Below are 12094 nucleotides of genomic sequence, written 5' to 3'. Positions count from 1 at the left end.
AGATGGTAGAGTGAAGACATGTTTACTGGCAGCTCCATGAGAGCCATGCATATCCTGCTTATTATCCTGACTTACCGCCTAAAATTTCAACTGAATTCTGCTGCCCATGAACTAAAACCTAGGATGTGGTTGTAAAGGAGTCTTCCTGTAAAGTGCAGGAAGCAATGACCGCTGTCTTTGTGGACTGAACGACGACCTGTGTCGACCGCCATCTTGCCCAGTACCTCCAAGCCCATGGGACTGCAGCTCCGTGCACCAAACATTCCTCCCCAAGGCGAGAGCGGGACGGGGTGCGCCGCTCTGTGGACCTGCGTTGAGGAACCCACTGATCCAGGACCCCCGCAGCATCGACCAGAGGTCTGGTACACGGCAGGGCGCAAATCCGGAGACCGGCCCGACCGAATTGGGACAGCACGGCCCTGGTGTGAGCGCAGACTGCAGCACACCACGGGACCACCCGGCACCCAACCGTTGTGCCGTGCTGTGGTACAGCCGGTATTGGGGAAGTGCAGACCACCAAGGAGCTGGGCATCTGAAAATAGGTGTTTTTATTTCACTGCATCATACGGTCCATGCAACAACATAGACTGCTTGGACGCTGGGTTGCCACATGACTGCTCTCTAGACAAAGACATGCTCCTAGCCTTCCTGCCCCATCGAGTTACCGCCAACCGATATTGCGGTCCCTTGAGCCCTGGTGCAAAACTTGTGACCTGCCGGGTCCTGGGCCGCGCCACCTAGTGAGAGCGCTGAACTCAGGATTACCGGTACACAATGCATGTGGATAGATAGCTTGCCCTCCAGACCTGGTGCACGGAACCGCAGTGGCTGCCCGACTTGAGAATCATCAATACTTGGCTGGTACTGGACATTTGAATGAACACTGGCTAGATTGGGCCGGTATGATGGGGACGCAGTGAGTACCAACGCAGCGCTACGCACAGGATTGCCTACATCTAGACATTCTGGCATGGTCGGGACGGGCCTGTGGTGCGAAAGACACTGAGAAGCTGCACTTTTCACTGTAAGGTCACAGAGAACAATCGGACTGTGTGATTTCACTGCACCATACGGTCCACGCAATAACACAAATTGCATGAACGGTGAGGAGCTGCACTGACCTGCCGGGTCCCAGAACGCTGCGGTCAATACTACCAGTACACGCTGCGTGTGACTGGATAGCTTGCCCCCCGGTCCTGATGCACGGAACCCTTGTGGCTGTCCGACTTATCTATCAATACTTGGCCGGTGCTGCACATTTGCATAAACACTGCAGTGAGTACTAACGCGGCGCTGAGCACGGGATTGCCTCTATCTAGACACACTGCCCTGGCTGGGAGTGGGACGGGCCTGTGGTGGAGAAGACACAGAGAAACCGCACTGGTTTTATTTTAAGGGCACATGAGAACAATCGGACTGTGGCGCATGTTAGGCAGAATCCTGTGCAGTTCCCTTAGGGAGCACTACAGAAGATTAGGACCACAGGTGAAAGCAATAAATCCCCTTTGGTATCAGTCTGTACCACACAGATTTAGTTGGTAGCTGTGGCTGAGCAGTCAGACTTATCTCAAGAGGGAGTTGAGCAGTATTCAGGGTTTACACAATAGGTCTACATCACTATGGCACAAGGAAACACTGACCAAAACTTTGTAGTAAAAAGTAGATATATATTTATTTTATACACTTCTAGTAAACCACAGTTATCACAGTCCTCAAGCAAGTTAAATTAAGTGAAAGAAAAATATACACACCCCCTAGTTAAATTGTAGACCAAGTGAACCAGAGTGAAAACTGAGCAAAACGGCACAGTGCAAACCAAACACAAATGGCATTCTAGAAATTTCTCACAAGGGAGGGAAAGCATAAGTTATACAGAAATATCTTCTTACACACCCTAGCAATACTTCCCATAAATTTGTGAACCAGTTTATGCAAGGCAGTACATCAGTAGAGAAAATACTTAAATGAAAACTGGGCAAAATGGCATTTCACAAAGTTTAAAAGTGGGGAGGAAAGGGTGGTTATAAGAAGTGGGTGCACCAACACAGTTCTAGTTGAGAAGCAATCTACAGAAGGCAATTCTAACAAATTTAGCCAGAGCCAGTAGGCCTGTGCCAGAGTCAGTGGTACAGGGAAAGGGCCCAGGAGCAAAATGTTCTTGTAGCTGCAGTCAAGTCTTTGGTTAACGATTTAGAAAAAGTGGATGAAGACAATGTTAAGAGAGAGGGGCGGCCAACCCAACAGGTAGGTAAAGGATTTAAAACACCTTTAGCTCTAGCACCCAGAAAGGTCGGCCTGCCGGAACAATGTACCTTTAAAATGAAGAAGTGGCTCCTGCAGTGACGGTTGTTCCTGGTAGTTCCTGCAGTTCGGGGGATTCAGCAGAGGAAGAGAGACTCTCGTCGTGGAAGAAGGTTCGAGTTACTGCACTACCCAGGGATGAAACCAGCCGGTGCTGCCCGACGAATAAAAGGTACGCTCCTTTAAATCACGGTCCGGGTGGACTGATGCCTGGCTATCCGGCCTCCAAGTACAGGGTACTGGCAATTCGACCAAGGCAGGTCCGGGAGGGCGATTGGCAAACTGGTTGGCCCCACCAGCTCAAGGCAAGAAGGCTCATTCAGATGAAGATCTTCTCATCGTGTGGAGAAAAGTGGTGAGACGCTGCAGCAGGGCTTCACCGGTGGTTCAGTCATTGCAGATGTCTTTGGCTTCTCTCCTCTTCGGCTTCTTAGTTCCAGTGGCGACGTCTTGCTCTTCCAGTCCTCAGGACCCTGCTTTTATGCAAAAAGATCCCCATTCATACAGCCTGGCTGTCACTCACACAGTGGAGTGGTCATCTTGGCGGGAGACCCTCCAGCCTATCAGGATAGAGTGCGACATGAGTTGCTGAGGACACCCTGTCCAGGGGTCCTACTCCCCCTCCCACACAATGGACCCACCTCAGACTCGGTGGCGCCGAAAGGAGGGCTTCTTGGCAGAAGCCCGCCAAAAGGACGAACAAAGGATCCCGACCTGGGTTAGGAGTTTAGAGGAAGACACGAGAAAGAAGTTATATTAAAGTTCTGGCAAATAAAACCTACCGGAGTAAAGTTAATATTAAAATACACCGGCGGTATGTTAGAGGCTGCCAGAAAAGGTGGTAGCCTCGAACAATGGGAAAATCCCATAGGAAAATATTTGCGGTCAAATATTTACGGTAGCAACCACTACCACCAGCCAGAAACTTTTGAGAGTGGGACTGTACGGTACCCTCTCGAAAATGAACATAAGGGAAAAACTATTAACCCTTTCCAGTACCTCCATTGTAAGATGGTTTGTACTGGTTTAGTTCATAAAAATTGACTAGTAAAGTCAATTGGGACTTTACATGCCGTGGGAGAATGTAGTCAGTCCCAGGGTATGGAGTCTATGTTTGAGGGTCGCTACAACACCAGTGTGTCAATGCACGGAGGGTGCTGTGTAACACATGTGAATAAGGATGGTTCCTATGGAGGTGAGAAAAAATCCCATAGACATCAAACAAAAAAATAGCCTAAGAGTGGGAGAAAGAGTCTCACTCTTAGCAGGAGAAAAAAACAGACCCTTCAAATCCAGCAAAGCTGCTGGGGGACTCTATAGGTAAGGGAAATTAGCCATAGAATGAGAATTCGCCCTAACACTCCTCAGGAGCGCACCGGCTTGTTCTTCCAGAAGGACGTCTTGGCCGAGGTCCGCAAGGTCTGGCATAAGCCTCACTCTGGACTGCACGTTAACAAAAAGATTGACGCTCGTTATAGTCTTCATACTTCGGAGGAGGTAGCCTTAGCGTCTTGCCCGCTCCCTTCCTCCACAGTGGTGGCGGCCGCCACGCTACAATCCAGACTGGCTTCAGCTTCGTCTACAGCGGCGGCTCAGGTTCTGGCCAAAGAGGACAAGCTGCTTGACTCTTTGGGGAGGAAGATCTTTGCTAATTCAGCCCTGCAGTTGCGCCAGGTGAACGCAGACCTCATATTAGCGGGGGTGAATATGAAAATGTTGAAAGGTCTGTCAGAATTTGAGGAGTTCATTCCTGCAGACAAGCTAGATGATTTTAAGGCTGGCTTGTCAGATGCCAGAGTCCTGGCAAAGGATATGCTTGAGGCTGCGGCGCATCATGTCGACACCTCGGCTCGGGGCCTCATGCTTGGTGTGGACACCTCTTGTCAGGCTTGGCTTCATGCCACTAAGTTTTCCAAGAAGGTTCAGGATAAAGTTCTGGATCTACCTTTTGATGGCAAAGAACTGTTCCATTCGTCAACGGATAGAGCTGACCAATACTAAGAACAGCACCCACACAGCCAAATCCTAGTCCGTTCTGGTGAAACCTCCTTTCAGGGCTCAGAGAACGCCCTTGCAGCCTCGGTCCTCCTCTGGTTTTCGCAGGTTTATGGATCGAAAGACACGTAGAGTCGATCCTCCAGCTGAAAACTCATGTCGGCGTCAGCAGCGAGGCCGATTTTTCGCTCGGCCCTCTGCCTCCTCCTCAGGATCTGGGGATCTCGCCACTGAGAAACCTGCTAAATTAGGTTTTTCGGCACTCGCACGAGACCCCAGTGGGAGGGCGGCTTGCGTCTCACTGGGAGGCGTGGCAGACCATCACCGAGGATCGGTGGGTCTTGTCCGTTGCTCGGGCAGATTTCCACTTGCCCCTTCCCCACCCTTCAATCCTCCCTTCCAGCAGTCGGGGACGCCCTCCTTCAGAGCCGAAGGCCAGAGCTTCTGGACGTCAAGGCGGTGGAACCCGTTCCCCTAGGGGAGCGAGGGGAGGGCTTCTAATCCTGTCTGTTTACGGTGCCTACACCCAACCAGGCTGGCCTGCGCACCATCGTAGGCCTTTCCCAGTTCAACCTTTTTCTCCCCCAAGAGAAATTCAAGATGATCACCCCTGTCAGATAAAGTCCTCTCTACAGAAGGGGGACTGGCTCAGTGTGGTGGACCTTCAGGATAGTTATATGCATATCCTCATTTGGAGCCCGCATCGTAAATACCTAATGTTTTCCATGGGGGAGGAGCATTTCCAGTTTCGTGTGCTCCCGTTTGGTCTCAGCTCGGCACTGCGTGTCTTTACGAAGATGATGTCGGTCATCGCAGCTCATCTTCTGCTACAGGGTATCCATGTGTATCCGTATTTGGACGATTGGCTGCTGCGCAGTCCTTGTCCACTGAAAGCCTCGAGAAACCTTCAGTCTCTCCTCCAGCTGCTGTTCCACCTTGGGCTGTCGGTGAACTGGCGGAAATCCTCCATGACGGTCTCTCAGGACTTGATCTTCCTAAGTTTTCGTTGGAACACCATCGATTGCAGAGTGTACCTGACTGGGGACAGAATGGCAGATCTGTTGGCCACGTGTCAGGCGTTTATGAAGTCTGTGAGCATGTCGGCCTGGTGGTTCCAGAGGCTTCTGGGCCTCATGGCTTTGTGCGTGCTGGCTCTTCCTCTTGCTCATCTCAAGATGAGGCGGACACAGATGGCTCTTCGGAGCTCATGGCTTCAAGCAGTGGACCCAGATCCCAAAATTATACTGGTTCCACCTTTCATAAGGGCGGACCTCTTGTGGTGGAATCTCAAGCAATCTGTCGGTGGGCGCTCCCTTGCAGGACCCTTGCCCACTTTTGACTGTCACGATGGATTCCTCCCTTCTGGGTTGGGGTGTGACGCTGGATCATCTTCAGGTTTTCAATCTTTGGTCGCCACAAAACAGACAGCTTCATATAAATTATCTGGAGCTATTGGCGATATTCCTGGCGCTGAAAGCATTCAAACCAGGCATTGTCAATAGGGTGATCCGTGTCTGCACGGTCCATGCGGTGTCCATATACTATATCAACAAGCAGGGGGTACCAGGTCTCCTCCTCTCGTGGATCTTGCCATTCAGATTTGGGAATGGGCCATTCAGCATGGTATCTGGCTGGTGGCAGTACACATCCCGGGCCAGCTGAATGTCGCTGCAGATGCCCTCAGCCGATGAGCAATTGTCATCTACGAGTGGGAACTGAACACTGAGATCCTCTCAGGTATTTTTCGCTGTTGGGGCACTTCAGAAGTAGACCTCTTTGCAACGTCTACAAACAGGAAGCTTCCCTTGTATGCCTCCAGGAACGGGCTTGGAGCCTCCTCACTGGGGGATGCTCTCGAGATTCCATGGCACAACATGAAGGCCTACGCTTTTCTGCCCCTTCCCCTGATCCATTGGACGCTTTGCAAGCTAAGGAACATTGAATTGCACCCTGCTGGTTATAGCAGCTTGGTGGCCGGCCAGGTTTGGCTTTTCGGAGCTTCAGCATCTATCTGTGTGCCCGCCGCTCAAACTTCTGCTGGTCCCCGATCTGCTTCATCAGAGCGATCAGCAGCTGTGGCACCCCTCCCCACAATCGTTCAGCTTGGCGGCCTGGTGCCCGAGTTCAGATCTTTAGAGAGTTTCAATTTGTCCGCGGATAACATGTGCATTATTCAGGCGGCCAAGAAACCCTCTACAAGATCTCAGTATAGAAGTAAATGGCTTTGTTTCTGCCACTGGTGTTTGGCTAAGCAGTTGGACCCCAGGGTGGCTACTATCGACATGGTCCTGTCTTTTGTTTTACACCTGGCAGAGTCTGGTATCCATTTCTTGTCCTGCAGGACTTATTTATCAGCTGTTGCTGCTTATTTGTCCAGTGGCCAGTACTCGTTTTCACTGTCTAATCCAGTCATTAAAAGACACTTTGCGGGCCTGATGCATCTTTATCCTCCTGTTCACAACCTGCATCCAAGGTGGGATTTAAACGTGGTCCTTACGGCCTTGTCATAAGCCTTTTGAGCCTATGGCTACTAACGGTTTTAAGTACCTTTTGTGGAAAGTGTCCTTTTTGATTGCTGTGACTTCGGCAAGGCGTGCAAGTGAGCTTCAGGCCTTGTCAGTAGAGCATCCATTCCTTACTTTTAATCAGGATAAGGTTGTCCTGAGGACGAATCACGCCTTTCTTCCAAATGTGGTCTTTGATTTTCATTTGAATCAGTCAATTTCATTGACTGTCTTCTTCACAGCCCCGGCCTCCGAGGCCGATAGGGTTCTGCACTGCCTGGACTTTAGGAGAGCCCTTAAGTTCTACCTGTACAGAACATCTGAGCTTAGGAACTCTTCGCAGCTTTTTGTTACCTTCGGACATCCACAAGGAAAGCCGGCCTCGAAAGCGACCATCTCCTGATGGATTGCTGCCTGTATTTCTGAGGCGTATACCATTCAGGGTCTTCGGGCCCCAAAGGGAATTCATGCTCATCTTGTGCGGGGCAAAGCGGCTGCCGTTGCCTTCCAAACATATGTTCCCTGGGAGATCATCGCAAAAGCGGCTACGTGGGCCTGAGCTCCAGGGCGGATGCTCAGTTCGGTCAAGCTGTGCTTAGGAACCTGTTTCAGTAAGGAGTTTCCATCCACCCATAATTCCTGTGAGGAGTGCTTGGGAATCTCCCATACGTATGGAGGAATGAGGATGGGACGTTGGAGTATAATAAAGTTACTCACCGTAGTGACTACCTTACTCCTAGTCCATAGCCTTTCCTCCATACGCCCGCCCACTGTCCCCTCTAAAAAGTTTCCTCTGTTATTGCTTAAAGGTCATAGACCTGGCAATAGAAAAGGACTGATGGGCGATGCGCTGGGCGGAGCTAAGGAGGGCGGGGTTACGACTGCGTGCGGTTCTCCGCGTAAAAAGAGAGGAAGGACAAAGTTTTGAAAAATGTGATGCTTATTACGAAGTGCCCCAGTCCCGTCCCACAGGACGGAGGAATGTCCCATAAGTATGGAGGAAAGGGGACTATTGACTAGGAGTAAGGTAGTCACTACGGTGAGTAACTTTATTAATCTTTTAATGTACATGAGTAACTAGATGCAAAGAAATACATATAAAAAACATTTCTGTATTTCAGTTAAAACATTTTTTACACGCTTATAAAATACTCCCTAAAAATTTATTTTACTCCCAACTTTAAAAAATAGGGAGTAAAATACTCCCACATCCAATTCTTATCTGGCGCACCGCTAATAACCATGAATAATTCTGAGTTGGCAAACAACTGCATTTATAGGAGGATTAAAAAAAAGGATTCCTTTCGTGGGTGCTTACATTCAGACTGTTCATGTGTGAAGGTGTTTTTTGTTCATTAAGCTTGTATCTAACTCAAAATGACTGGGACAATGCCACAGAACACATCTTTTCACAATTCCACTCTCATTGTTTCAGTGTTCGGATAAGAAACAAGGACAAAAAGGCTAAATGACTCTCGTATCCATAAGGTTCAATGTCAGAGAAGCCCTCACAAAAGACATGTGACTTTACTGGTCGAACATAGGTTGTTTAATAGCCAACTGGCAAGTTTGTTTGTCCAGGTAGGAATAGGATGATCACTTTATTTCTTTTCATGGAAAACAAATGGTCAATTGTTATAGGTATGTACAGTAGAATTAATGTGTTCCTAAGCGAGTAATTGCAATCCTGCTGCAATTGTTCAGATTTAATATACATGGAGTAGAGGGCATGCCTTAGTCCCCACCACCCTTTCCTATCTCGGGTTGGATGATAAAAAAGATTGTTCAGAAGTAAGACATACAGATAATTTAATTACGAACATTGAAATGTATTAAGAAGAACCATGTTTTGTACACTTGCCTGACTCTTGGCACCATCATTCGGTGTTGTACCATTAGTGTATGGCAAATTGACGCCATCAACGTGAAGACCTCTTCACTGGCACAATCCCGCCAGACCATATTGAGTAAATTATTTGTCTGCTGTTTCGTGTCCAGTTTCTTGAGGCATTCCTCTGTGATATACTGCATGGATATTTTCCCATCACCCTGCAAACGTAACGGAACAAAAATTATGCCATAAAGCTGGAAGAAATACTACGTAACGACAATTAAGAAATACTTTGCCTTGAGAGAGTCACTTGTTAACACATAGCAAACTGCAACCTCAAGGCCTATTCAGTCTGTCAATTTACCAGCCTACTAGACAGAAATAATGGCACATGTCTTTCAAGGCAAGAGGCTTGCTATCCTGTATGCTGCTTCATTTAGGAACTAGAACGCATCTACCAGACCTTTGCTTTCAGTCTTTTCTTTCACTGCATTGCTGAATAAACGTGTGCATCTCTTTACACTCGATGCGTAGCTTATAATCAAGTAATGGCATGCACTATCCAATATACCAAAGCTAAATACCTATAAAATCATGTTAATTTGGAGATTTTGCAACATAAAAACTGCTTTCAACTAGGGGAGAGGGTCCCATCAATTGTTTGCTTGTGATTGAGCTAAGATCTGTTTGTGCATGATTAACACCTATAATCATATAGTGACATAGGTCACATATTCAGAGCATGACTTAAGTTAGGTGAACCTAACCCATAGTAAGAGTTTTAGCTCAATAAGGGAAGCATGTTGGATTTTGGCAGGACAACCTATGTGGAAATACATACTGGCATGATGTTTAAAGGCATTAGCTGTTTCGCAGATGATGCAGTTTGCGTTGTAAAATGTGTGTCTTGGCCAATGAATTGGTCTCACACCTATTTACTGAAGGTGGTAGACAGAGTGCCATAATTTTCCAATGATGCAGAGCACAAAAGAAGTCAAGAGTGAAACTGCTATATGAAGCTGCTGTAACATACAATTGAGTTGGTGTGTGTCTGCAGCGTAAAACTGAGAAACGATAGAAGGAAGTTTTGAATGAAATATAACCACTGGCATTGCTCAGGGCAATCTTCGATACTATCGTTTTTCACCGTCAGTGCCACTACAGAAGGGAGTCATCCAACACAAGCAACCTCAGACTTGTTTTGGCTTCATTGTTCCTCATCATTGAGGTGCAGTTTGGTTTGCTATGGCAATCGTGTTTGGGCACCCTCTCTACTCTCCTATTGAATAGTAAAAACAACATTACTAGAAGTTATCACCGTCTGCACTAAGCAACTCAGACATCACTCAAGTTTTCACACTATTAAACGTACGATCGCTGGTGAAACACAGGTACAAACAGTGCTAGACTGAAGGAAACGCCTCCGAGTTCGGACTGCACCCCAGTAGTAAAAACTTCAGCATAATAATTATGGTAATAAAAGATATACCACACATAGTCCTTTATAATGTTATAACAACATGGTTTTATATGGCTTCCCCTTTTTTAGTACGTGAAGGGCAGGCAGTAGTGGCCAATATATCTCGGACATCTCTGGTCCTTCATCAGGGCAAAGTATAGGAATAAAATGTGCTGGCAATAATACCATATCATAATTCTAAATGTGTAACCAAACAAAGTATTACACCAGTGCATACCTGAAGAGAACAAATGCCAAAACTAGAGCTTTGAAAAATCTATGCATATCAACAGAAAACTTACAAAGAAGCAAATCATCAATGGTACAAGAAACAAAGTAAAAATAAGAACGCAAATAAAAATGGTAGTAAATTGCTATATGCTGAGAATTGACAAAGGGTACCTGGCTTCCTTGACTATTTGTTAAAGTTGTAGAAAAATACTGAACATACTATACATTTATAAAGGGTTAGAATGATCCACATTCGACATACCAGTAGTAAAATTCAAAAGAGAGACTAAAAGAGCTTACCAAAGTAAAGGTGCATGGCAGCGTGCGGCAGTGGACTCAGAACCACATAACATTAACTGCCATTGATAGAAGAGTGATAAATTACTCTGGGCCTCATTACACGGATGGCGGTAAGGGTTTACCGGTACCGGTAAACCCTTACCGCCTTACTATGAGGTCCCTTTGCGGGTTGGAGAATTTAACGCCTGCTTTTTGCAGGCGTTAAAAACCAACCCGCAAAGGGACCAGGGAGCTAATTACGGTACCGCAATTTGCGGCACCGTAATTAGCGCCTTCCCCATTCCCATAGAGCCCTATGGGTCAAAAATGGGAATGGGGAAGGGCAATGGGGGAAAGGGGAATTACCGCCCCGCCAACCTTGGAATAGGGCAGTAATTCCCCTTTCCACCAAGGCGGTGCCGATATTTTACTGGCATGGACCAAGGTGCCAACAGCACCTTGGTCCACCGCCAATCGTGTAATAAGGCCCTCTGTCTTTCAGGTGATGGTACTCCCTACGCCTATGAATAAGGCCTCTGTCAGTTGTTGGGAGGGTTTTAAGCCTGCCACAAAACTGTCTAGGTGTAATTAAGTGTTTCCATTGGGCTGGTTTTAGAGGGGTTATTTCATTAAAAGTCTAGGAACCACTGGCTGAAGCCCTTAATTCCAAGTAATGGATTAGTAAATGCAGTAAGGACAGGGATGTGCTTCAGCATTGCCAGGATAAGGTTAAGGACACAAGGGTGGGCTTACTAGCGAAGAACCATAAGGCTGAGTGGTCGACGCATGGTAGGCTTAGTGTAGGTATGGTGTAAGTTGAACTGGGGTGGCCAAATAGGACGTCTAGGGTGCAGGCTGCAATATGTTTTGGTTCAGTTTTGAGTATGTGAAGAGCGATTCTATATCCCCCAAATTGGGACTAAGATTCATAGTAAGTATGTTTTTAGGTAACCCTTGCCAGATGTTAAAGTTGCAGAATATGCAAATCTTTGGTAGGGTAAGGACATATTCTGCTATAAAGTCTGAGTCCTGTTCTAAATTTAGGCTTCTAACCAGGACTGGATATGCAGAGAAAAGATATCAAGAGGGAAGTAGGGATTCACAAGGTGGTGCCAAGAAATCAGGAAATACGAAAATGGACAGGGAGTCTATAAATATTGCAGTTCAGTTGGTGTTTCTACTCGTATGGCGCTTGTGCATTTAATTGTATGATTCAACATAAACAGGTCTTTATCAAGCTGGGTTTGTGGTGTTTCAATAGTAGAGATTTAGAAGGAGGCATGTGCCCTCAAACAGTAGTTCATTTCCTTGTATGAGATTTGAGGAGGCGCATTGGCCTTGGGCTCAAGTCGTCCTCTGATTAGGTGCTTCTGTATGCTGTGGTGCTAGTTTGTTGCTGCAGACTGCTGTCAGTGCAGTTTGTGACCTGTTTATGGTCGAAACACGTGTCGGTACGTTTTTGATGATCAAAACATTTTCAATAAATCACAAATA

The 12094-nt window shown here is 47.1% G+C and overlaps 1 protein-coding gene across 1 annotated transcript in view; it reads right to left on the bottom strand.

Annotated features, from left to right (window-relative positions):
- UBE3C (ubiquitin protein ligase E3C) overlaps positions 1-12094 on the bottom strand; it is a 2658557-nt gene that overhangs the window by 1314833 nt on the left and 1331630 nt on the right. Inside the window, exon 11 of the mRNA XM_069647972.1 lies at positions 8662-8849. Coding sequence (XP_069504073.1) covers positions 8662-8849 — 188 coding nt within the window. The remainder of the gene's footprint in view (positions 1-8661; positions 8850-12094) is intronic.

Source organism: Ambystoma mexicanum, chromosome 2q (genome assembly GCF_040938575.1).
Source record: "Ambystoma mexicanum isolate Mex_15411 chromosome 2q, UKY_AmexF1_1, whole genome shotgun sequence".
Taxonomy (NCBI): Eukaryota; Metazoa; Chordata; class Amphibia; order Caudata; family Ambystomatidae; genus Ambystoma; species Ambystoma mexicanum.
This window is presented reverse-complemented; position numbering and strand designations above follow the sequence as displayed.